Here is a 27,155-nt window from a genome sequence, read left to right as displayed (position 1 = left end):
ATAGCCAATGATTAATTAATCAATGTGCTCTAGTGATGTCTTTAAACAAAACAAACTTTAACTTTACAACTACTGTAAATATGGGGGTGGTGGGGGATGATGTGTGTATAAATGTTGCTGCCAAATTGATATGTACACCTTATTTTCAGTTTAGAGTGTGCTTATGGTAATGTCAGTCATTTTATTATAGCCCTGAAATTAGTGTTTTAAAATGTTTGTAAGCATCGGACATAGTCGTAAGTTTTTGCACTAAATATATATGTTTTGCTACATGATACATAATTATACAAAATATTCAAACAAACTGAAATAATTTTCATAGTGATATATATTTTCATTACAAAGAATGACGTCATGTATATTGTATGATATCATACTGCAAAAGCCTTGCTAGGTTGATGGTACTTGATTTGCATGCAAAAACTGGAATAAATACTAATTTTCCAACTATTGCAGGATAACTAAAATAACCTTTTACTGCCTTAAGATATCAGCTTTATTCTCACAGCATTAGCCATTCTAACCTTTGTAGGATAAAGCTGATATATTTTGGCAGTAACCAGTTATTCTCTATCAAGGCGTGTTTTTCAAGATGCATATCTGGTTTTGGTATAATGTCACTTTATGTGGTTCTTGAGACACAGAATGATCTTTTTTAAAAATAATATCTTGGTTTTTAAAAGTACATGTATGTTTTACATATATAACACATGTTTGGTTTTGGAATAATTTCCAGTTTCTAATAGTATGTTTTACATGAAACACAGGTCTGGTTTTGATAATAATATCCAGTTTGTAAAAGTATGTTTACCTATAAGTTATAGGTAAACATAGGCTATAACACAGGTCTGGTTTCAGAATAATATCCGGTTTCTAAAAGCATATTTTACATATAACACAGGTCTGGTTTCGGAAGGGTATCTCAGGAGGTGATCTCAGCTCGGGAAATCTGTCGTCGGTCACAGGAACTGTTTGGATTGAGATGGTTGGAGAGATGTCGTACATCACAATAACACCAAATGACCATGTTAGTATATTTTTAAAAATCTGGTTATGGCGATAGTTGTCCAGGCTTCAAACTGTAGTGTATATTCCATTCCATCCATAAGACTCGACTCACAATTTTCAACAGACGTCTATGGTAGAATAACTACCACTAATTTCCTACCATACAAAACATTTTACCTATAATCCCCAAACAGTATGAAGGTAGACTCACAACTACCTCTGAAAGAGAATAGTAACTCTGTTATAATGTGTAATTATAGGAAGTTTATTCAAGTTTCAATACTTGTAATTTACCCCCCCCCCCCCCCCCCCCCCCCCCCCCCCCCCCCCCCCCCCCCCCCCCACTCCAAAAAAAAACAACCCCAGTGACAGTACAGGATAATTTATAAGTTTTATAAGTCCCTACCAGTCCGACTGGAAACGACACTAGGTTTTGTCTTTGCTTGTCTGTCCATCCGTCTGTCAGTCTGTCCGTCTGTCCCACATACAGTTTTCTGGACCTTCTTCACAGTGCCTCAAGATACCGAGCTGACATTTTGTGTATAGCTTTATCATGTTGAGTTACCGTATTCATCAAGTTTCACTTTCATGGGGATCTGCTCATTGTTGACAGTTACGGCCCTTGCAAGAACTTAAAGATGTATGAAAATATGTTAATCCTATAGTAAGGGACATGTATAGCAGTACTCTCAGAATGTTTATTTTTCAAATTTTGATTGGCAAGATTTACAGGATGCAGTCATTTATGTTGCCATTTATGCTGTGCATTTTGGAATTGTGTACAAATAATTGTAATTTGTATAATAAATTGTGACTTCAGTACAGAACTGTTGTAACCATTCTCTGTAATTTATACATTTTCATTATTCGTGAATTTTCCAAAAAATTTGCAAAACATTTATTTCTATAGACATTACCTGTCCTCAAACAAGTGCACCTCCCCCCCACGCAAGTGGTCTGGTCCGAACATCCCAACAGCCAATGGGATGGCCTAAATTCTTCTACTGCATACTGCTCTCTAGTTCCGGTCACATGACTGTAACTTCCTTCTTTTTCTCTTCGCTAAAGGGTCTGGACGTCCTTTTGCTTGGCTCTGTTTGGAGTCAACTTTTATAAGACCTTTGGTTTTGTATTAGTGTTTGGGTGAAATGTTTTTCACCTTCGTTTTCATTAGCTTTCGTATGTTCTTTTCGCGTATTTCACTTGACTTCCAAGCGTTTAATTACATGAAATGTTGTTTATATTGCCGGTTGTCGTGTCGGACGCCATTTTGCAGCAAATGGCGTCTGTGTTGACTGGCTTTGTGTTTGGGTGAAATGTTTTTCACCTTAATTTTCGTTAGCTTTCGTTAGCTTTCATATGTCTTTCGCGTATTTCGCTTGACTTGCCAAGTGTTAATTACATGAAATGTTGTTATATCGCCGGTTGTCGTGTCGGACGCCATTTGCAAAATGGCGTTTTTATTTACCGGCTTTGTATTTGTGTTATGGTTGCCGTTTTTTCTTTCTTTCACAGATTGAAAAATTACTATTATCATATCTGATAATGTTCAGGCGACTAGTTCGAGCGTGTTACGCTGGAAGAAGTTAGCCGGCGGCGACCCAGGTTGTCGTGTTCGTGTGGCCTCACTTCTAGATGCGACCTTTGTGCGGGCTTGTCTGATGTCGAGTTCGCGGCTTACCTGAAGGTGGTGTCAGCGAGGACCAAGAAGGTGGAATCTTCGAGGACCAAGAAGGTGGAATCTTCGCCTTCGATTGCTGACTCCGTGGCGGAAGAGTTACGTTCAATTCTACCGACCATGCTGGAAGAAACAATGGCGTCAATGGCGACCTTACCTAATCGGCGAGTTCGGGGTCAGGTCCGGTTCCAGTCCCCTCTTCAGGGGGTGCGGCTTCTTCAGCTCCACCGTTACTTAAGACTTCGGATGACAGGCCTGCGGTCTCTACGCAGCCCTCTAAGAAGCCGGCTCATTCAGATAGACGCTCCACGGATTCCAAGGCTCACCGATCTTCGGCGGGGAAGTCCCCTTCGGCGCATCGGAGCCGGGACCGTAGCCGTTCCACATGACCTGTATGGCTCCCTACGGGTTCCATAGATCGTCAGCGCCAACCTTCAGTTGATGTGGCTTCCAAGGCCTCCGAGGGCTAGACGGGACCATCCACGGTCCGGTTTAACCAGCGGCTTCCATTACGGTACATCGATGGCCTGTGCTCGAGTTCTACGAGACTTTGGTGATGAAGCGCCTGCGGCATCTGTCATTGAAGAGCCCGACTCTACGGACCATATGACTATGAGGGATTGCTTGGCGGCTGTCTACGACATGTTGCCGTCCTTGCCACATCCAACGACGATGTGGTCATCCGTTCCTTGGTATCCACACGGGACCGCCCACGGTCCGGTTCTCCGGTATCTCCATCGGGCCATGACCAGAGCGACTGGCCTGTTCACGGGTGCTACGTGACTTTCTGATGATGTATCGGTTCATGCGGTGCTGGAAGATCTGGATGCGGCGGACCACTTGTCACTGAGGATTGTCTGGCTGTCATATCTGATATGCTACCGCCGCTGGCCCATCCACCGGTTTCAGCCAAGAAGGGTCCGGGGTTCGATGATCGCCACGGAGGTTCCACCGGCAGATATCGGCATTCGATCGTTGGCTGCCACAGGCCCCCGTCGGTTTACACGGCTACCAGTAACTGGCCCGTGCGTATCGTTGTTCCCAGCAAGCAGACGGAGCCCTGTAACGAATTGGAAAATTGCGTCATCGGCTCACCGTTCGGTACCGTCGTCCCGTGATCGATCGAAGTGGTGCAGTGTCCAGGGTTCCACCGGCTCCTGCCGGTCCGTGTACATCGTACCGTCCACACCAGTCGGCAGCTGATTCGGCGTTCAGGGTTACACCGGCTCCTGACGGGAACCGTCCACGGTCCGTGTTTCCGATGCAGCCAGTACATTGGATCGAAGTGCCTGTGCCAGGTTACTGACCGATTTTCCAGATGATGCGTCGGCACCTTCCGTTATAGAAGATCCGGACGCAGTGACCCACATGGCTGTGACTGTTTGTCTCGCTGCGGTGTATATGCTTTCGTCACTTCACAGTCCACTCGCACCATTCTAGAAGGTTTCCGTTTGAGGACTGATCCGATGTCGGTTTACTTGAGTAGACTTCGTTTGTGCCATTCCCCATTCGTCACAACGAACGTATCCCGTCTTCAACCTATCCTTCAACGGTGTGACGCCGGCCTTGGATGACGCTGTTTCCGGCGGGACCAGACGTCTTCCTAGAACTTACAGATTGGCACGTCCTGTCGATGGCTTCAGTTCAGCGTACATGTTGTACATGGCGACCATAACTCCTCATGTGCAGGATGCCAGAGGATATGCCTTGTTCTAGCCGTCGACTTTGATGTTGGTCTACCTTATATCTTCCGTGACGTCGATGTGCACTACGATTGCACACTATCGTCAACCGACTTGCCTGAAGCGATCCATTCTTGACTTTCAGCACAAGCCGGTAATCTTGGCAGACCTGTGGTCTACATACGGCTCTTTGCCGTGAAGGGGTCGACGTTACAAGCGTTCCGGGTTGGTGACGAAGAAAGTCTACTGGTTCCGGTCACTTGTGTTGAGATCCCGTGCACACGATATTCTCTTGTTCGAGGAAGGTTCAGCGACATTCGGCAGATCGTTCTCTATATCCGGTGTGCGATGCAAGACAGTCGCTACTTCCGCTGGTTCCGGAAGTTATCCATTTGCCATCACGTGGTACGGGGGTTTTACCGTCACCGTTTTCCTATGGTTCATTGCGGCTTATCAACTCACTGACGTTTACTGTTGTTACCGCCAGAGTTCGTGACCGATGCTGTCTAGATGGTCTCTGCTGCTGTTTCGCACCGGGTGGTGTGACGGCCGTGGATTTTAGCCGGTTGCTGTTTTGCGTTGCTTCACTCCAGGTATATCGGGCATGTAGCGTAGCGAGTTGCTACGCTGTCTTGGCTCTTGCCTGTATCACGGGGTCGCTGTTTCCGATGTCTTGATTTCCTGAATCACTCTATTACTGTTTCATGAAGTATCATTGCAAGAGTAATTTTGACGTCGGCGCAACATTTTATGCTTAGAGGTCGCGGTATCCAGTTTGTTTCTGAATCCATGCATTCAGTACAATAACGCAGATTTGCTGATCCGGTTACCAGTCGCCTTGCAGTCCAGTCCCTGTTGGTGGCTGTGTGGTTTCCAGATGAAGCCGATCTACACATCAACCTGTTGGAGATGTTGTCAGTTACGTCATCTTTCATTGGCGAGAGATGCTGTCAGGCGCCTCTCTCATGGTAGCCACAGACAGTACTACCGCGGTGGCTTATATCAACCGTCAGGGCGGAACCCACTCCAGCAGTCTGCTGCAGTTGACTTATCGTCTCTACAAGCTGGTTGACGAGATTCCGTTGCAACTTCGGGCTCGCCATATTCCAGGGGTTTCCAATGTACTAGTCGACACACTGTCTCGGCCGTCGTCTCCACAGCCGACGGAATGGATGCTCCATCCCGAAGCGTTTCGATGGGTGTGCGACAGACTTTGGACACCAAACATCGATCTCTTCGCCACACGATTCAACCATCAGCTGAGGGTTTACGTGTCTCCGGTGCTGGATCCCGAAGCTCTGGATCTCGACGCCCTTGGCCATCATCTGGGAACAGATGGACGCGTACGCTTTTCCTCCACGAATCCTCCTTCCAAGGGTGCTTCAGAGGTTTCAGCTGTACCATTGTCGCCTGTTACTCATTGCTCCAATGTGGCCATCCAGGATGTGGTATCCAGATCTAATACGTCTTGCCGATCCACATCCTTTACCGCTGCCAGACTGGGATCATCTGTTTGCTGCATCCCACGTCAAGACTATACCATCCACGTCCGCAGTTGTTCCAACTGCACGCGTGGACTTTATCGCCAAGAGTTTGAGAAAGAAAGGTTTTTCTTCACAGTCTACGGCGGCCATTTTGAAAGCGCACAGATCATCTACTACTAACGTCAGATGGCTTTGCTTTCACCGAGGGTGTTTTCCGGCAAAACCTCAAACCTCAGACGATCCAGATACTTCGTCTTGCTGGGTTTTTTGGCTGTATCTGCGGACCACTTTACGATTAAAGGGGTCTACCATCGCTGGGGTACGTTTCGGTCATCGCTACTGTTCGTGATGTCGCTACTGGAACGAAGTTATCGGGTATTCCTGAGATCCATAAGATGATCAAAGGGTTTCGCCTTGATGATCAAGTACACCGTTTTTCGGCCACCAAGATGGGACCTGAATCTGGTGTTACGAGCGTTATCGCACCGCACCTTATGAGCCGATCGAATCCTCTTCCCTGCAAGACTTGATGCGGAAGACGGTGTTTTTACTCGGTTTTGCCACGGCTGCCCGTGTCTCAGAACTCCATGCTCTTGATGTAGACTTGGTACGTTTTTCACCAAGATCGGCGTGCAGTCAACTTGGGGTTACTCATGAACTTTGTTGCAAAGAATCAGTTACCAGACCAAGCGCCTCGTTCGTATGTTGTGCAGGCCCTCTCCTCTATCGTTGGTCCGGCGGACGTTGAGGACTTGGCGTTGTGCCCTGTCAGAGCCCTGCACCAGTACATCGAGAGGACCAGATCTTTTCGACAACATCGCAAAAGACTTTTCCTTTCCTGTAACCAGAGTCGGTTGAGGGACCTTACCAAGAACACGGTGGCCACCTGGATCCGGTCTTCTATCCTGACCGCCTATCAGAAGGGGGTTTACCTGCTCCGTCTGCTTCTAATCCGCATGAACTCCGTGCCTTGGCTGCCACGATGTCCCTGCACTGCAACACACCCATTCAGCACATTATCACTGGTTGGTTCTGGGCTACGGACTCCATCTTCGCCAACTATTATCTGAGGGATGTCACCACAGAAGACGTTGAGGGGTTCCATCATCTGGGTCCGGTTGTTGCTGCACAGACTCTGTTGAATACAAGCCGTCCTCGTCGCCGTTGATGTCTGTCTGATTCTGGGCTGCATACCGAGATGTCCATCGAATAGACAGATGAGGATTGCTTAGACTTTTGTTCTTTTTGCACAGTTCACGTACTGGTGCCGGAACTTTTGTCTCGATAACCTTTACCCTGCACTGCATGTGGTTATTGGTTGTCGTTATTGAACTAACAGATCTTTGGTGTACTAGACAGAAAACACTCGGGGGTCTTGTTTTGTTCAATGTTCTGACGGATGCACCTCATTAGGTTGTCGCTTGTTTATTGAAAAACTATAACACTTCAATACGTGAGGGTTACCTAACACCTGCATCCCTGGTGGCTACGTCTTCCCACCCTGTCAGAACCAGCATGAGATGTGGCTTCCGCCTCCTGGTCCATGTGTTCTAGGAGCCGTACCTGCCACTGCTGACGGATGCCACCATTCTGGTTGTTGTTACTAACATCACCTGCATTGGTCTGTGACGGGCATCCCTAGGATGAGGGCTTACCAAGGTTGGCCTTATTCTTCCACTAGTCAGCCTCTTTCCGGTTGGGGAGTTATCACAAGCATCTACGGATCTCGGCACCCACCACCATCTGTTGAATGCTGCACTTGTTTGAGGACAGGTAATGTCTATAGAAATGGAGAAAACTTGAGTGTTTTCTCTTTTATAGATACATTACCTGTCCTCAAGATTCATCCCGCCCGGGCCTCCCCGCTTCCTGTTCTCCGTGCGATGCGCTCAGGGAAAAAGAAGGAAGTTACAGTCATGTGACCGGAACTAGAGAGCAGTATGCAGTAGAAGAATTTAGGCCATCCCATTGGCTGTTGGGATGTTCGGACCAGACCACTTGCGTGGGGGGGAGGTGCACTTGTTTGAGGACAGGTAATGTATCTATAAAAGAGAAAACACTCAAGTTTTCTCCAGTGTATCTTCTGTTCTACTGGAGATGCACAGCAGGCTCACTGGGTTTGGTTGCAGGCTATAAAGATTTGCAAACTGAGTCCTTATGACACTTAAATTTTTTAAACCAAAATTGCACACTGTCGTACTATTCCACTGACAGGTCTTTGCCATTGGAATGGATGACCAAGAAGTATACTACCGAGCTGGAGTCACAAACAGCGATCTCGGCGGAAAATCGTGGCAGAAACTGCAACTCCAAGAAGACATCCGCGGAATATCAACAGGCAGTACTTCGAGCTGTATGTCTGAGATGAGAAACGACTCGGACTTGGACGAATCTGATTGTTGTTGTTCCGACAGTGTCAGTGTGAACAGTGAAGTGAGGAGTACGCCGATATGCGATGTGGTGCCGGTATTCAGTGTAGTGAAGAGTGAAATGGATGGAAACGAACAGCCGATGCAGCATGGTGGGATAAAAACATTTAGCCTTCCTGTTTTGTCTGCTGTTTCAAAGGAATGCGATTTTCAGGTCTCACCAAGTGAAAAAAATAAAGGTGATATTTCAAGTGTTGGTACATGTGGTGATATTACTGATGGCAATTTCCATGTTACACTGAATAACACTGGTGATATTAATCCAGGCGATGCCAAAGTTGACTCAGTAATGCAAACAGATGATAAAATTGGAAACATTTTGAAACAATCAGATGACTTATTTCAGGATGGAGAAGGTGTAGACAATCATTGTTTAAGCACACCTGATGTAAATGAATCATATGAAGTAAAGAATGAGTCCCTGACTTTGCCTGATAATGACAAACTGAAGTTAACAACCAAAGACAGAAGTACGTCACAGAGTTTAGTTAATGACAGCGACTCAAACATGTGGTCGCCAAGGTCATCAGAAATATTCAACTTTGTGACAGATTTATTAAACAGTGAACCAAATGAGACCAATCATGACGCTCCTGATTCAAGTGATCGCATGTGTCCAGATAAAATTCAGAAGATAACTAACAGTGGTAAATGTAGCACTTCATTAACTCAAGGCATTCAATGTTCTAATAACATTCCAAATAACAAGATGGCAGCTACTCACAGAACACCATACTCTGATGCTATTCCAAATGACAAAAAGCCTAATTCCGGAAATCCTTGGACAGATGTTATTTCAAATGACAAGAAGACGACTTCAAGTTCAAGTCACGATAATCAAGCAGCAAGTATTGGCTGGGTTTCCTTGCTGCCTAGTGAGGCATACACTGGTACTATTACAGACAACTGTGAGACATCGATGTCGAAGAACCAGTCGAGCTGTAGGCCTAAGTCTCTGCAGTCTAATGAAGGACGGGATGGTACAGCAGCAGTTCCCGAGGAAACCCTGATGTCGGATCACAGCGTTGTTGAAATGTTTGTGTTGACACCGGCTATGCCTCGTTACTGCTGGATGCAGCTCAGTGGTTTGGCCTGCACCATCAACAATCCGACGAAGGTCTACTGGTTACAGCCGAGAAAAGGTATTGCTTGCATTATTTCATTTATAGTTTATTTATCCTGCAATCATAGTATACATTGGCGAGGTTTAATGACTAGATAAACCACCTCAGTGGATCCATTCAACTGATTGGGTTTTTTAAAATTTCCCACTAGTGCACTACAACTGGTCAAAGGCCATTGTATGTGCTTTCCTAGCTGTCTGTGGGGAAAGTGCATATAAAAAGATCCCTTGCTTTTGATGGAAAAATGTAGTGGGACTGGCTGCAGTGGCGCAGTGGTTAAACCATCGGACTACAGGCTGGTAGGTACAGGGTTCACAGCCTGGTGCCGGCTCCAACCCAGAGTGAGTTCTAAAGGGCTCAATTGGTAGGTGTAAGGCCACTACACCCTCTTCTCTCTCTCACTAACCACAAACCAACTAACAACTAACCCACTGTCCTGGACAGACAGCCCAGATAGCTGAGGTGTGTGCCTTAATTGGATATAAGCAAGAAAATAAGTTGAAATGAAATGAATGAATGTAGCAGATTTTCTCTGATGACTACGAGTCAGAATGACCAAATTTATGTTTGACATCCATTAGCCGATAATTAATTGATCAATGTGCTCTAGTGGTTTAGTTAAACAAAACAAACTTTAACTTTCATTTATGGGACAGTATATCTACATGTAGCTCAGTCGGTAGAGCACTTGCCTGATGTGCATGAACTTAAGGATCGAACCCTCTCAGTGGACCCATTCTCTGATTATTTTTTTTGGTCAAAGATATGGTATGTTCTGTGCTGTTTGTGGGGAAAGTGCTTAATTATAAAAATGTGGGTTTACTCTAAAACTATGTGTCGAAATTATGGAATGTTTGGCTAACAATAGCCGATGTTTAATAAATCTGTGTGATCTTCTTAAATCATGAAACAAAACAAAAGTTTTTACATTTTTATAACATGCCAGATCGATTGCCTGAATGTTATGGTTATAGGATAATTTTGTTATGAATTCAAATTTCAGAATCGGAGTCTGGCAAAGACTTGAAGTCTAAGATTAGCGTGGCGATTAGACAACAAATCTTGAAGCTGCTGCAAGAAAGAAACCTCAAGGAAACGGAGAATTTTCAGTATTATGAGAGTGCAATAGACAAGGTTAGTATGGGAGTTACTGCTGCCAGACATAAGGCATTTACATAAGCACAGTTTCTGGTAACCCTAGTACACAAAATATGGATCAGGACCCATATTCACAAAAAGGTGTAAATATACGTCTACGACTAGCACTTATGTCTGCCGTAGATTTGCGTTTACGTGCAAGAAGCACCTTATTCTCAAAGACCGTTGTAAATGTAAATGTAACTTGGTTGGACGTAAATCTACGATTTAACACTCTCACTGGAGTAATTAAAAAAACCGATTAGAAACGATGCCTACCAGGTAAATAACAAATGCGCAAAACGCAATTTTGTTTGTCGTCTGCTAACAATAACATCGCGAACAGCGAACCATAGCATTTTGGTATTGGTGAGGATCCGCGTTTTGGTACAAACTTGAGGACATTTCTTAAAAAGGAAAAAATAACTCAGGAGAAATTGGCTAAAATTATTTAATATCCAGTTTACAATTTCTATTATCATCTCGCCTTTACAAAGTAAAAAGGCGAGGTATAGATATTACTTTTATATTTTTTTTTTTTTTTCTCACAAAATATAAGTCCTACATGTACATGTACATGTAGGTAAAACTTGGTTTACAGTTTCACCTTGTCAAATAAACTAAGCATGGTTGAAGTCGGTGGTCTAATCAGATTTCTATATTTTCCTGATCATCTGGGTTGCAAGACGTCTCAACGAATCTTATGTTAACTAGTCTTACTTTGTCTTGTCCCATTCTGTCTATGCTCACCATATTTCTGTCCCTCTCCTCCTATTCATAAAACTTGATGGTTAATTCCACACTACACACTTTCAGTCTTCGTGGGTGAAGAAAGCATCGATGCAGTGGTTCCACTTTGGTCGCCACGCTGGCTGGCTGCCGTGCACGGTCGAGTTGGAGGTCGCTTTGAAGGAAGGTGACACAGGATTGCTCACCGTTCACTACAAGCACAGAAGAAAAGAAATGGTAGTATCTGATGTTTTTTATGCAAAATTAATAGATTTTCTTTTCACGCAAATCTCAATTTTTAATATATTTTACTTTATAAAATGAAAAAAAAAGGATCAACATTTCTTTATTCCTGTATAATTGTCTTTGATTTATTATATATCCTTTATATGAATACTGCTTTAGGACTGTTTAAGGACAGGACTAGTATTGATATTGTTATTAGTATTTTGTGTATACATTTCACATTCATATATTTATTTATAAACATTGGATTTGTTATGTAAAGTTACTGTATTAACTATATGATTATGAATTTAAAAAAAGAAGTTAAATACAAAAAAAGAAAGTTATTACTGATGGTGAAGTATAAGGACAATGTGCACATTAAACAATTTTCCATTCCATTCCATTCCACTAAAATGAAAATACAATACACATGTATAAACTTTGATGATGTTACTTTAAATACTGATAATTATTTATTAACAGCATGTTCACACATTTATTATGTTGTAACACAATTTGTATCACATTTTTGCTATAGACACAATAGAGAGTTATAACCATTTGATTGGCTGTTAAGATGCTTGGTTAAGCCATCAGATTTAAGGTTGGTACATGTAGGTATTGGGTTCTCTTCTCGATACCGGCTTCCACTCAGAGCAACTTCAATAACTCAGTGGGTATATTGTCCGAACCAAATTGTTAACAACTACGAACAATTACTCTCCTACCTTTAATTGCCGTTAGATTTCCTCCAGAGTTTGTCCAGACAGAAATCTTGAAAAACCCCATTACAATGACACAGATTCCACATACCAGATGATAACTATGTCACCTATATTGACTTCGCTGAGAGCGCATAGGGCAAAAAGCATGTAATTTTGTGCCAGCTGCTATTTTAACTTTTTATGGAATATTCTTCAAGAGGGGTGAAAGGATAGGACTTAATCTAACAATGTCATAACATGTTATGATATAAAAGCAAACGTGATGACGTCATATTATTTATTATTATTTTTTATTATTATTATTTTTTTTTTTTAATGATACCACTAGAGATCATTGATTTCATATTAATTGTGTCACATACTTTGGAGGCTTTCACCACTCTTGAAGAGTTTTCCATAAACAAGCAACGTGGCAGACGGCAGAAAACTGCATGTATTTTTTCCTATGCAATCTCAGCAAAGACGATATCAGCGACATCGTTGCAGTCTCATGTGTGGAATCTGTATATTTGTAGTGGTTTTTTTTGTGATTTGTGTCTGGACAAACTTTGGAGGAAATCTAACGGCAATTAAAGGTAGGAGAGTAATTTTTTGTAGTTGTTAACAATTTGGTTCGGACAATAGGTGTGGGGTCATTATATAGCATGGTTTCTAACAACCCAATAACTAACCTAATGTCATGAACAGACAGCCCAGATAGCTGAGGTGTGTGCCCAGGACATTCATTTCATTTTAATTTATTTTCGTGCTTATATCCAATTAAGGTTCAAGCACACTGTCCTGGGCACAAACGTCAGCTATCTGGGCTGTCTGTCCAGGACAGTGGATTAGTTGGTTAGTGGTTAGTGAGAGAGAAGAGGGTGTAGTGGCCTTACACCTACCCATTGAGCCCTTAAAAACTTGTTCTGGGTGGGAGCCGGTACCGGGCTGTGAACCCTGTACCTACCAGTGTGTAGTCTGATGGCTTAACCACTGCGCCACCGAGTCCGGTGCCCAGGACAGCGTAATTGGATATTATAACTATAAATCAATGTAAATTAAAATGAAATGTAAACTGATAATGCTACTTTAAATACTGATATAACTGTTTCTCAACAGGATGTGCAGATTTTAATACAGGACATCGTGTGTGTTTACCGAGTGTCCACTGCCAACCAGAGCACAGTGTTTGCTGTGCATACAGCCGACACTGTGAAAATAATCCGACCCTACCTGCTTAGTCCGTCTTCTGAAGTGGAGGCAAACGATTGGGTGAGTCAGTCTTTCTAGTACAGTTTCATAATTAAATTTCCATTACAATATAACGTCATCCCATTGGTCCAGATGTACCAACGGGAGTTTGTTCTTTTATTAGTCCCCTACCATCCAACCGGAGGGGACTGTATAGGTTTCATCTCTGTCCTTCTGTCTGTCTGTCTGTCCGTCCGTCCATCTGTCCCATATATGTTTTCCGGATGTTTTTTGCAGAAGGCTTTGAGATATTGAGCTGAAATTTTGTGTATAGCTTTATCATGCACTGTTACAGATCATGGCTATTTACACATTTTTGACAGAGCTACATGTATGGCCCTTGAACTTAGGCAATGTGAAAATTGGTTTTCCAGACTTCTGTTTTAGAAGGCCTTAAGATATTGAACTGAAAGTTTGTATATAGCTTTATCATGCACTATTACAGATGAAGTTCATCTTTCATGGCAATTTACCCATTTTTGACAGAGTTATGGCCCTTGAGATATGAAAAACAGATCCAGACTTTTTTTTTGCAATACTTTCAAATATTGAGATGAAATTTTGTCTATAGCTTTATCATGTACTGTTGCTGATCAAGTTTAACTTCCATGGTGATTTACCATTTTCAACAGATATTTGGCCCTTGAATTTAGAAGATACGAAAAATTGTTGGGTCAGATAGGGGACGTGTATTGCTTTAGCAGTACTCTCAAAATGCTGTGTTGATGAATGTAAAATTATGTCATCAGGGAATGTCATATCAGATGATGTCATTTATGTGGGCAAGTTATCTTATTAATCATTATTACCGGCCTCGGTGGCGTCGTGGTTAGGCCATCGGTCTACAGGCTGGTAGGTACTGGGTTCGGATCCCAGTCGAGGCATGGGATTTTTAATCCAGATACCGACTCCAAACCCTGAGTGAGTGCTCCGCAAGGCTCAATGGGTAGGTGTAAACCACTTGCACCGACCAGTGATCCATAACTGGTTCAACAAAGGCCATGGTTTGTGCTATCCTGCCTGTGGGAAGTGCAAATAAAAGATCCCTTGCTACTAATCGGAAAGAGTAGCCCATGAAGTGGCGACAACGGGTGTCCTCTCAAAATCAGTGTGGTCCTTAACTATATGTCTGATGCCATATAACCGTAAATAAAATGTGTTGAGTGTGTCGTTAAATAAAACATTTCTTTTTTTTATTAAGCATTATTGTTTATGGACCAAAAATAATTCTGAAATATAGCATGAACCTTTAGTGTTATTATTAGCAAGTACATGTATGATTGAAATTTAATTAGAAGTATTGTCTGTTATTTATTTTACTTTCATCTGGATATGAACAAAAATAATCATCTGTAAACTTATGTGAGAACGGCTTTGCCGATTCATACAGTTTGTGGATGATTTTTTTTCATACCCCGATGAATGTGAAAGAAATAACAAACAATCGTTAATTCATTTCTTTATATACATGAAACAGGAGTAAGCAGAACAAATTGTCTTTGGACTAATGCTGAGAATTGGATATGATAAAATACATGTATGTAATACGTGTTGCCTTTTATTGGCTATTATATAATAGTAATTTATATCTTAAATGTGATAAGATACAGTATATAATATTATATGTATCTAAATCGTAGTTTTTGCAATATTGAATTTAGACTCATGTCATACACAAAATATGCAATAGATGTTGATAAGATATGTCTAATATGTATAACCTTTGAATGGATACATGTAGCTCTTATAATAATTTTGTCTTAAATTTATGTAATTCTAATATGTGTTTCCACCTCATATTTGTGTAATGTTGATTTTTCAACACTTCAGTTATTACATAATATGCACTGGACACTGATAATATATGTCTCAAAATCTGTGAATGGCTGTTATAATGACTCTACTGTATTGTGTTCCAAAGGTGTCTGTGATATGTGGTGCGAATGCCTCTCTTTGGAACCTTCGGTCAGCTATCCCAGTAGGCTCTGTGTGGTCAACAACTCTCCGCGGAGACACGTACATCCACCGACCTCCGACCTGCCATGTGAAAGCCAATGAGATGTGAGACCCATGCATTATTATGAGATTGATACTTAAATGTGTACATACATGTAGAAGTAATCACCATCATTGGACTGAAATGGCATATATATTGCAAAAAAAGTATTTTCTTCATCTATATAATTTTGTATAACTTCTGAACTTGACCTACATACATTACCTACATACATTACCTCCTTCAACTACTTGACACTGTATATTAAATATGACATTGACCTAAATACAATTAAACTTTCTTATCTCACTGCACTGTGGGCTTTGACAAAAAATTATAATTTATGAGGCACAATGTACATGTATGTAACATACATATATATTGTTAAAGAAGCAGATCCTAGTTTTAACCTGTAAGAATGGACACTAAGTTTAGTTAATCTACAAACCTGTAACTCAGAGTGAAACAAGAGTCTGTGAAGATGAAATTGGAAAATATCCATAAAAATAGACTAGAACTCGACTCCATAATCATTACTATGAAAAATGCATTTTGTGGTATTAGAAACACCAGGATGACCAGAATAACTTTGGTTGTACGGAAATGAACAATATAAACTATAAAATATATTTTTTATTAAGTAATGTTTCATTTCAGTGATCATAAGCTGCTTTAATAGTGAACATTATTTAACAGCAGTGTAAGATATTACTCATGTCATAACAATTACGCAATATCTAACTAGTGAAATATTGGCATGCGCAGGCTTATGGGATAATGAATGATGTTGGTATTCGAATGACGTCACTTTGCATCTCCCTGCAATAAAATAAACTGAGTGCATGATGCATCCTTTTTTCCAAACACTAGAAAACACTGAGTGCAAAATTGCTGTTGAAAATGTTTTGTTCAGAGATTATTAAGTTTAAACGTATCTAACCGTGTTTGTACAAAATAGTGTAATTTAAAAGTGTACCATTACAAAATATGGCCATTAATTGAAATTGTGTACGAAGCCTCAACCTCCTGCTCTTCTTTACGGCCCTATGTATAAAATGTCAGCGTCACATCTAGTCAATCCCATTAACTCAGCTCAATCTTTGCTTGTCCATTCAACAATTCAGTCATGATTGTGAATTTCAAAACCTCATTAACTAACAATTAATGCAAGCTTCACCCCAAAATCTAAACTGTACATTGATGACGTCTCGTTGCTCACTGTGACCTCGTTTAAGTTTACCTGTGACGTAGATCACTTGCTGACCCAATTCACAAAAAAATAAAATGTAGTATGTCTCGACATCTGCTTACATGTACTTCTACGTTGCGACTTGTTTGCATTTGGTTTGTAATAAATAAAATACTAACCTAGCTTGCCTGTCATACCATTTTTATGAAACGAGTGAACAGTTTTGGTATCTGACCAGCAAAAGTTTCATTAAAATGGTATGACAGGCAATCTCGTTTAGTATTTAATATATATGCCTTAGTGTTTAAAAACTAGGGTCCGTCCCTTTAAACTTCATATATCTCTTATGTATGTTTTTGTAGGTGTTGGATTCCTGTAGGAGGTCATCTTGAGTATATTGAAACATCTCCCTGTGGGGTGACCTGGGCGCTCGGTTACAACCACACTGTCTGGTTTTACAGTGGAGGATATGGAGGGGGAGTTTTCAAAGGTGAGAACTAAACACAATTATGTATCTTCACACTAAACCTCATCGTTCCTGTGAGATACCATATATATGTTACAATGAGTGTTTTCAGTTGTACGTGTCTTGCTTTTGTTGTGATGTATTTTTATATGCCTGTCTATGATGGGTCGTATTATGGTATGGTGTTGTCCATCCTTCTGTCCGTCCATCTGTATGTCCGTCTGTTAACGTTTTCTTGTCCAGACCATATCTTACAAAGAGATGCATACATGATCATCAAACCTCACATGTAGGAACATGGGATGGCTGTGTATCACGTACTATTACTAGGTCATTGTGACCTACTTTTCACGGTCTACTGCACATAACAGTATATCCTTGTCTGGACCATATCTTGCATACAGATGCATACATGACCATCAAACCTCACTTGTAGGAACAACTTGGGATGGCAGTGTGTCGCATACTATTACTAGGTAACTGTGACCTACTTTTCACGGTCTACTGCACATAACAGTATATCCTTGTCCGGACCATATCTTGCATACAGATGCATTCAGGACCGTCAAACCTAACATGTAGGAACAAATTGGGATGGCGGTGTGTCGCATACTATTACTAGGTCACTGTCACCTACTTTTCACGGTCTACTGCACATAACTGTAAATCCATATCCAGACCATATCTTGTATACAGATGCATGCAGGACCATCAAACCTCACATGCAGGAACAACTTGGGATAGCAGTGTGTCGCATACTATTACTAGGTCTCTGTGATACAAATAAATCAAATAATTTGTCTATATTCTGAATATCATATGGTTTTCCGTCAAACTCCTGACGGGTGTATCATGTTCCTCACCGGTACTCTTGTTAAAAAATAAACTGAATGTATAAATGAAATCTTACAGGAATGAGTAGAGTTACATACAATATTACAATATGCTACATGGTTTATGTGCAGGGCATTAAACTGAAGAAAACCACCAGAACTATGTTTTTAAATCTGTGTGTGTGTATATATAATTATATAATATAATATATATATGAAGGTTCCATGGGAATAACCTATGATGTCCAAGCAGATAGTCAGTATTATAATGGTCATGTATGTGAAGGTCACAATGTCACACTGAATTAAAAACCTAAAATTATGGTAGGCCATTAAAAGTACAATGTAGTTGATAAATTATGCTTTCTTGGGCATAAATATTCCACGATTGCAACAGTTGTAACCGTTAAAATAAAAAAATATCACCTTACTAAAAATGTGACATCACAGGTTATTCCCGTCGACCCTTCATATACTGATGGAAAGAAATAAAGGATCACACAGATAGCAACAAGAAATAATAACTGCATGAAAAATCAATTGATATTGTCAGAAGTTGACTGGGAACATATAGGCAGCACATTAATCACTACAGAGATTCAATCCCACATTACAACTTGGTATGAAATACAGACATTATTATGCTAGCAGTGAATTAAATTTGGTGTACAAATTGATGTGTTCCCTTATTTCTTTCCATCAGTATATGTGTATATATCAGATGGTAGATATAAAAGCATTCCAGTTGTTTCCAGTTAATATTTAGTAATTTTATGTCCACAGGCTTAGCTAGTGGTGTTTTTTGGCTACTCTGACTGTCATTGACAATACTGACCTATTTTACAGAGCAGTCTGGAGTGTCGAAAGACGTTCATCTGCAGACTGATGTCCGGATGATGTCTGTGTTTGAAAACCAGAGGTGGTATCCTCTTGTCGGTTACTTTGGCTGGTGAGTTACAGTGTAATTGAATACCGTCATTTCTTGTGTATTGCCCATGGGCTATATGTTTTAAAACATTGAAATTTACCCAATGCAGCTTATTTGCCGCTGCGGGCTATATGGCACACTTTTGTACACAAAAGCTAAACATTCAGACCCCCACCCCCCCCAAATCAAAACTAAACAAAAGTGTTATGTGTCAAAATATCAAAATTTATTTCAAGACGAACGAACTCTGAAATTTTTAAATCACTGACCCTTGTTTTTGAGGTATATACAGGATGTATACTACCAAATCAAATCCCATAGACGACAGTAGTAACATATGTGGCTGAAACTCCTACCTGCAGTGTATCATTCGACATAAACGTCATGGATATAAATACTACCACTCCTCACCCTTAAAATGAATCAGAAAAAAATGGGGGTCAAGCTGCTCATTTCTAAGATAATGGGTAGTGTCTATGACTACCCTAGTTTCGCACAAAATTCTATGTTTCAATCACAAGGCCACTTAACACAGTGGTACTAGATGAAATAAAATTGCATACATTTTTTGCCCAGATGAAACTATTTTTTTTACAACCCACACACTCACATTTGTCACCAATCACAGGACTTGTGTTTCACTTCTCTATCAAAAGTTGGGTGCACCTCAAACTTTGACCCAACAGAAGTTATTTGGTTTAGTACTACCTATACAGTCTTTGCCAGGAAAGGTAAGTGATTACTTCTGCTTCCATCTATACACAACAGGAACGTTTTAGGAGAGCACCAAATTGAAATCACATTGCAATAACATTTTTAATACATTTTATTTCAAACTTCACGTGATTGCTCGCCTAGCACCATCTCAGGGGAGAGTTCTTCAGATCGCCTTGATTTTGTTGGTGAAAACAGTATATACCTTTTTTGTTTTGCATAAAATGCATTTTAAGCTACTACAAACATCTAATGTTATAAAAGATATTAGACTAGTCAAAACTTTTATTTTGAGCAAGAAGTTGTAAGTAGTGTGTAATTTAATAGCAAAAACAAGCTTTGATAGCCAGAAATAGTTTATGCTGCCTAATAACTAATGTGGGTCAGTGCCTTTAATTTTCAACAAACAGTTCTGATACTTTATATATACTACTCAAAAGAATTTAAGGGTCAAAAATTTATAACCAAATAAGTTTCAGAGTGTATTAGATTGATGATGTAAACTACACCAAAAATTTAATTTATTGTTCCATATTTACAAAAAAACACAAATAAACGTCACTGTATACAAGAAAGTCACATGACATGCTGTCAAAGTTGAAGGTTGTCAAACATGGATTTTACACATTAGAACATTCGTTTAATAGTGTATGAATCCACCCCTGGCGCGAATACACTCGACACATCGTTGCCTCATGCTGTTGATCAGACGTCTGAAGATCTCTTGGGGAATGGCCTGCCACTCTGCCATAAGAAGTTGACCCAGATCATGAAGGTTGGCCGGAGGGGCATGGTTATCCCGAACTCTCCTGCCTAATTTGTCCCAGGCGTGCTCTATTGGGGCCAAGTCAGGCGAATATGCTGGCCAATCCATCCTGGCGATACCTTGTTGTCTGAAAAAGTCCGTTACTACCCTGCGCGGTGGGGTCTGGCATTGTCATCCTGCAGAACTGCCCCGCTGCCAATCTGCTGAAGGCCTGGGAGAACCAACGGCCGGATAATCTCATTCAGATAGCGGATTCCATTCAGATTGCCATCCACCACATAGAGGGGGGTCCTGTGGTGGATAGAGATGCCGCCCCACACCATGACGCTGTCACCACCAAACCGGTGACGTTGTCTAACGTTAACGTCAGCGAAGCGCTCCCATGGACGTCTGTAGACACGAACCCGACCGTCGTTGAACTGGAGACTAAACCTGGACTCATCAGTGAACATCACTCGACCCCACTGAACACGTTGCCACCGCAGATGAAGCGTGCACCAGTGACGTCTGGCCGTTCTGTGACATGGTAGGAATGGTGGTCGAACAGCCTGGCGACGGCAGCGTAGATTATTGGCTCTCAGACGATTGCGTATGGTTTGATCAGACACTCAAGTTCCAGTCGCAGTCCGCAGATTGTCACGTAATCGGCGTGCAGTGGTTGTGCGTTGACGTAGAGCCATATTGGTGATGTAGCGGTCCTCTCTATTTGTAGTGCTTCGGGGTCTTCCCGAACGTGGACGATTTCGAACAAAATTCGTTGCTTGGTACCGTTGCCACAGTCGGCCAACGACACTCTGACTGACACCAAGTCTCAGAGCAACATTTCTTTGCGTATTGCCATCCTGAAGCCAAGCAATAGCCCTTCCTCGATCTTCGATAGTCAGTTGACGTCGTACCATTGTCGAATTTGGAATGTGCACCATACATGAACGCAAGCTCCAATTATATGGAAATTCAGCATTGGGAACATGGAATACACGTGCAAAGCATGCAAATGAAGCGCTTTGTGAAAAAGCAAGTTATGGGCACTTAGCAGACCTTTCACTTTCGCCCTAATTTACGTGCAAATGTAAGCATGTTTTCGCCATTAGAACTAGTCGACAGTGTCAATGACAGTGGATTTTAATTCATTTATGGGTTGCTTAGACCCACTTTCGTCAAAATGGAACAATACCATGTGTGGCATTATGGTCTAGCTAATATAATTGACATTCAGAAAATAATGTCGAAAATATCGTCTGACCCTTAAATTCTTTTGAGTAGTATATATTTTCATTCACTAGCTGGTATATAACTGTATGTTATTCATAGTAATAATAACAAATGTTGGGACATATCCCCATATCAATGACACTGGTAGTAAACCTTTACAGATTTACACAGAAATAACATCCGATGATGTAATGTCTTTATTTGTATGCTCAGAATTACAATGTATTTAACGTCAAATATAGGATTGTTGTTGTATTAGAGTGGGAACCTTTGACTACCGTTCGGTAAAGATGCAGCGATTGTGTAGAATTTATATGTTCATTATGCTCATATAAAGTTGTATATAAAATTAAGGCTTGAACTTAACAGCATTAACATGTTCTTAAGTTTGAGAGTTGTCATTTTACTGTTTGAAAACATATTATGTCAGAGATGTACATGTATGACAACAGGGCTCGAACTTAACAAGGACACCATCGGCAATTGCTGTAGTTGCGATATCAATTGTCATCGGTCAGGGGCTTGACTGATGGCAAGGGTGGGACGTAGCCCAGTGGTAAAGTGCTCGCTCGATGCATGGTCGGTCTGGGATCGATCCCTGTTGGTGGGCCCATTGGGCTATTTCTTGTTCCAGCCAGTGCACCACGACTGGTATATCAAAGGCCATGGTATGTACTACACTGTCTGTGGGATGGTGCATATAAAAGATCCCTTGCTGCTAATGGAAAAGAGTAGCCCATGAAGTAGCAACAGTGGGTTTCCTGTCTCAATATCTGTGTGGTCCTTAACCATATGTTTGACGCCATATAACCGTAAATAAAATGTGTTGAGTGCCTCGTTAAATAAAACATTTCCTTACTTTCCTTGACTGATGGCAGTTTCTTACTGATGGATAAAAAAGTATTGCTGTCAATTGAAGGGACTAATTCTGGTATTTGTATGTGTTGCAAAAGTTACTGGTTTAAAATTGCCATATATACATGTAGGCAGGAACACAACTGACAACAGTGAATATTTTGCCTACAGCAAACAAATTTAAAAATTGCTGTAGGTATCCTATTGTTAAATTCGAGCCCTGTAACAATACAGTAACTCATGTTACTTTGCCATTTGGAATATACAGTCATGTATTGGAGGTGCCCTTTTTGTAAAGTGCACCTTCTACCTAAAAAAAAGTTTGTTTTGTTTAACGACACCACTGAAGCACATTAAATAATTAATCATCGGCTATTGGATGTCAAACGTACCTTTGGTAATTCTGATTCGTAGTCATCAGAGGAAACCTGCTACATTTTTCCTAATGCAGCAAGGGATCTTTTATATGCACTTTCCCACAGACAGGAAAGCACATACCACAGCCTTTGTCCAGTTGTGGTGCACTGGTTAGAATGAGAAAAACTCAATCAGCTGAATGGATCCACTGAGGTGGTTTGATCCTGTGACGCAACCGACTGAGCTAAAATCCTGCCCCTTCCTTCTCCCTAGAAAACCCCAGCATCTGTATTTGAGTAAATTTGTCACTGCAGTGGACTGTGGTCCTTAACCATATGTCCAACGCCATATATATCCGTAAATAAAATGTGTTGAGTGAGTTGTTAAATAAACCATTTCCTTCCTTTTACAGCGGACTGTTGCGAGAGACCTATAACGATGGAGCTAGACACAGGGAACAAAACAAAGAGGACGTGAAACTACCATCATCGTTGTGGCAGTGGGTGAGTAAAAAGTGGCAGTGTGTGAGTAAAAAGTGGCAGTGTGTGAGTAAAAAGTGGCAGTGGGTGAGTAAAAAGTGGCAGTGTGTGAGTAAAAAGTTAAAAGTTGTACGCTATATATGTACCATCAATGTTTTGACAGCAGATTTGAATGTGTAACTCCCTGACCCAGGCACAGAACTTAGACCCTTTGACTGCATTTTGTGAGTTGAAAGTGTGTTTTGTTTAACGACACCACTAGAGTACTTTGATTTATTTATACATGTACTCAGCTATTGGATGTCAAACATTTGGTGATTTTGACTATGCATGTATGTCTTAGAGAAAGACAGAAAGAAATGTTTTATTTAACGACGCATTCAACACATTTTATTTACGGTTATCTGGCGTCAGACATGTGGTTAAGGACCACATAGATATTGAGAGAGGAAACCCACTGTTGCCACTTTATGGGCTACTCTTTTCGATTAGCAGCAAGGGATCTTTTATATGCACCATCCCACAGACAGGGTAGTACATACCACGGCCTTTGATATACCATTTGTGGTGCACTGGCTGGAACAAGAAATAGCCCAATGGGCCTGCCAACGGAGATCAATCCCAGACCGACCGTGCATCGAGCGAGCACTTTACCCCTGGGCTACGTCCTGCCCCGTAAGTAAAAAGTTAAAAAGTTGTCCAGTATATCTACCAACAATGTTTGACAGCAGATTTGAATGTGTGACTCCCTGACCCAGCCACAGAACATATAGACCCTTTGACTGCATTTTCCGAGTTAAAAGTTTGTTTTGTTTAACGACACCACTAAAGTACTTTGATTTATTTATAATCAGCTATTGGATGTCAAGCATTTGGTAATTTTAACTATACATGTATGTCTTAGAGAGAAAACCCACTACATTTTTCAGTTAGTAGCCAGAGATCTTTTATATGAACTATACCACAGACAGGATAGCACATACCACAGCCTTTAATATACCAGTCGTGGTGCATTGGGTGGAAAGAAAAATAGTCCAATGGGCCACCGACGGGGATTGATCCTTGAACGACTGCATCAAGTGAGCCGTTTACCACTAGACTACGTCAGTTATATGTAGAGTACATATATAAGTACAGATAAAATACAGATATTAAATATCACAAATCTGACAGTGACTCTGTTCTCTGAAGTTGGTGTATTATAATTACATTTCCTAAGTTGTAATTACCATAAATACAATATATAGTATACTGATGGTAAGAAATAATTAAGGGATCACAAAACGCCTGGCAACAAAGAGTGATGGTAACCAGTACTCTCATCCAAGGTGTCAGGAAGTTAACTGTGTTACGTACTCACACTTCATTCCAAATTCAGGGCTGCACAGTGTAAAAAATGGTACGGCTCGAAGTTGCCAGACTCTCCTTTCAAATTCACCTGTTAAGGACATTTTCAAAGATACAACAAATATAGCATGCACGCACGCATGCACACACACACACAGTGGTATGGCCATGCCATACCTCTTCGAAAAGTTGTACGGCCATGGCCGTACCATCTGCACTGCCGCTGAAATTACTGGCATTTAATCTCACATTACATCTTTCTGTTGTACACAGACATTATTATACACTAGTAGTTCATTAAAACTGGTCTATAATTCCAAGTGTTTCCGTATTTGCTTCCATCAGACTGAGTGTATACATATATATACATATATCTTATACAGTTTGTCATGTTTTAGAATATAATGTAACACATACAGTAAAATCATGAATATGGAATGAAACAGTCTTAAAAGGGTAAATATTTGTATTCTGCAATTATTATACAATGTACATGTGTACATTGGCAAGATATAACTAATTTCTATATTTAAGCTTAATACAATGTGTTTTTGTAAACTGTACACGCAACTTTAATTCCAGTCCGCCATTACTAGATATTCAAATGACGTAAGAATATGTGGCGCGGTGTATTTTGAATGGAAATGACATCAAACTCGAATGACGTCATTTTGGATGTCCTTACATCAAAATAAAGTTATGCTTAAAGTTTTTTGTTTTCTGAACGCTGGACAGCTTTCAGTGTCAAATTGCCATTGAAATGTTTTTATTTGATGACTATATGAATGCATACGTCAATCATGGAGTGTCACCTAAGTACGTTTGCTTAAATGTCAATAAACCTAGTGCCGAGACCTCGACTAATTTACATCTAATTTGCAAAGTTATAAAATTCTTAAAGTATGTGATCTGAAAAATATCACATACTTTGATTACACTGAAAATGTAAGATATTTATATCATTAGTTTTAATACAGCTTATAGAAATACTGTTTTCTAAGTTATTAATTTGTTAAAGATACAAAAATTAAAATTTAATTTATGAATTGTAGTTTAGATTGCATTTTCAATGTAACAAAATGTATCTAATATCTTACGAAGAATGACATCATGTATGTTGTATGATGTCATACTGGAAAAAGCCTTGCTAGAGTTAAGAATTGTGGTTTATATATATAGATTGCATTTTCAATGTAACAAAATGTATCTAATATCTTACAAAGAATGACATAATGTATGTTATATGATGTCATATTGGAAAAGCCTTGCTAAATTATAACACACAATGTGCATACAGTAACACAAATAACTATGATTTTTCAGGTTATTCATGTTGGATTGTGGCATAAATAAAAAATAGTCTATAGCAAATGGCACTCGGCAGAGCCTCAAGCCTTATGGCTATCTTAACCTTTGCAGGATGTGGCTGATACATTAAGGCATTAACAGTTATTCTCTTACAAATGTATTTAATTATATTCAATAATAAATACATTGTATACATGTATTAATTTTTTACTTTAAACTATTTCAGGACGGAGACTGGTGTATAGATTACAATGCCCAAGGTGGTGTGGATAATGAAGGCTGGCAATATGCAGTGAACTTCAGACAGTAAGTTTCTCTACTAACAGGCAAAAGAAATGAACATTTCATCATATGATTTCATAGAGAGTGATTTAAACACTTACTAATACTAAAGCTGTAACACTATGACGTTACAGTACCCACGAAACAATGCAACGATTTAGTGCAGTGCGCATATACAATGTATATAGAATATATCACGATGCGTGCAAATACAACATGGGGTACTATAACTACGTACGGTCCGTCCCATTGTCCCACAAAAATGGTTTTGTAAATAATTTCAGTTTTGTTTGACGTCAGAAGAAAAGTAAAAGTGTTTTGGAAATAACAAAAAATACTATTTTTGTGTGCAATGTGGAAAACAATCAGCGATATAAATAACTTGTAGTAAATTCCATAGTATAAAAAAGGTCTTCCTTGTATGAAGGACTATAGGAAATCCTTGTATTATTCAATAAATAAAAATGATTTGAATTTTAAAACAAAAAGCGGCCTCGGTATGATAGATATATTTAATTATATCAAGGCTTTAAAGATTACCTGGATTCGAAAATTGGAAACGAAAGATTCAAAATGGAAACCTATTTTATTTCTGTATTTGGTAATGACTTCCCCTCAAAATGTTTCAAAAATGTAAATAACCTGTTTTGGAAGGACTGTATTCAGGCTTTTTATGACTTCTCGACAGCAATAAAAGTAACATCTTTTGAAGATTTCTTATCTGAACCAATTTTTTATAATTCCCAAATAAAAATTGATAGGAAAACTTTTTTGAAAAAGAAATGGCTTGAGAAAGGCATTTCTCAGATTTGCGATCTTGTTAATGAGCGAGGAGATTTTTTGACTTTAAATGAATTTAATAATATATACGAGTTAGATGTTTCTTTTCTAGAATACCATGGCATTGTTAATTCCGTTAAGTCATATTTTAGGAAAACAAATATTAAAAAAGTTGAAACCAATATCTCC

At 40.2% G+C, this 27,155-nt stretch overlaps 1 protein-coding gene across 3 annotated transcripts in view; it reads left to right on the top strand.

Moving 5' to 3' along the window:
• The window catches only part of LOC121379063 (tectonin beta-propeller repeat-containing protein 1-like), a 48,037-nt gene that overhangs the window by 10,864 nt on the left and 10,018 nt on the right, over positions 1-27,155 (top strand). For all 3 annotated transcript variants that reach the window (XM_041507522.1, XM_041507523.1, XM_041507521.1), the window contains exons 8-17: positions 902-1,027; positions 8,067-9,423; positions 10,409-10,539; positions 11,359-11,508; positions 13,323-13,475; positions 15,376-15,515; positions 17,002-17,129; positions 18,785-18,887; positions 23,183-23,273; positions 26,131-26,210. In XM_041507522.1, the coding sequence (XP_041363456.1) occupies positions 902-1,027; positions 8,067-9,423; positions 10,409-10,539; positions 11,359-11,508; positions 13,323-13,475; positions 15,376-15,515; positions 17,002-17,129; positions 18,785-18,887; positions 23,183-23,273; positions 26,131-26,210 (2,459 nt within the window). The remainder of the gene's footprint in view (positions 1-901; positions 1,028-8,066; positions 9,424-10,408; positions 10,540-11,358; positions 11,509-13,322; positions 13,476-15,375; positions 15,516-17,001; positions 17,130-18,784; positions 18,888-23,182; positions 23,274-26,130; positions 26,211-27,155) is intronic.

Source organism: Gigantopelta aegis, chromosome 8 (genome assembly GCF_016097555.1).
Source record: "Gigantopelta aegis isolate Gae_Host chromosome 8, Gae_host_genome, whole genome shotgun sequence".
Taxonomy (NCBI): domain Eukaryota; kingdom Metazoa; phylum Mollusca; class Gastropoda; order Neomphalida; family Peltospiridae; genus Gigantopelta; species Gigantopelta aegis.
Note: the sequence above shows the minus strand (reverse complement) of the source record. Positions and strands in the feature narration are given on the sequence as shown.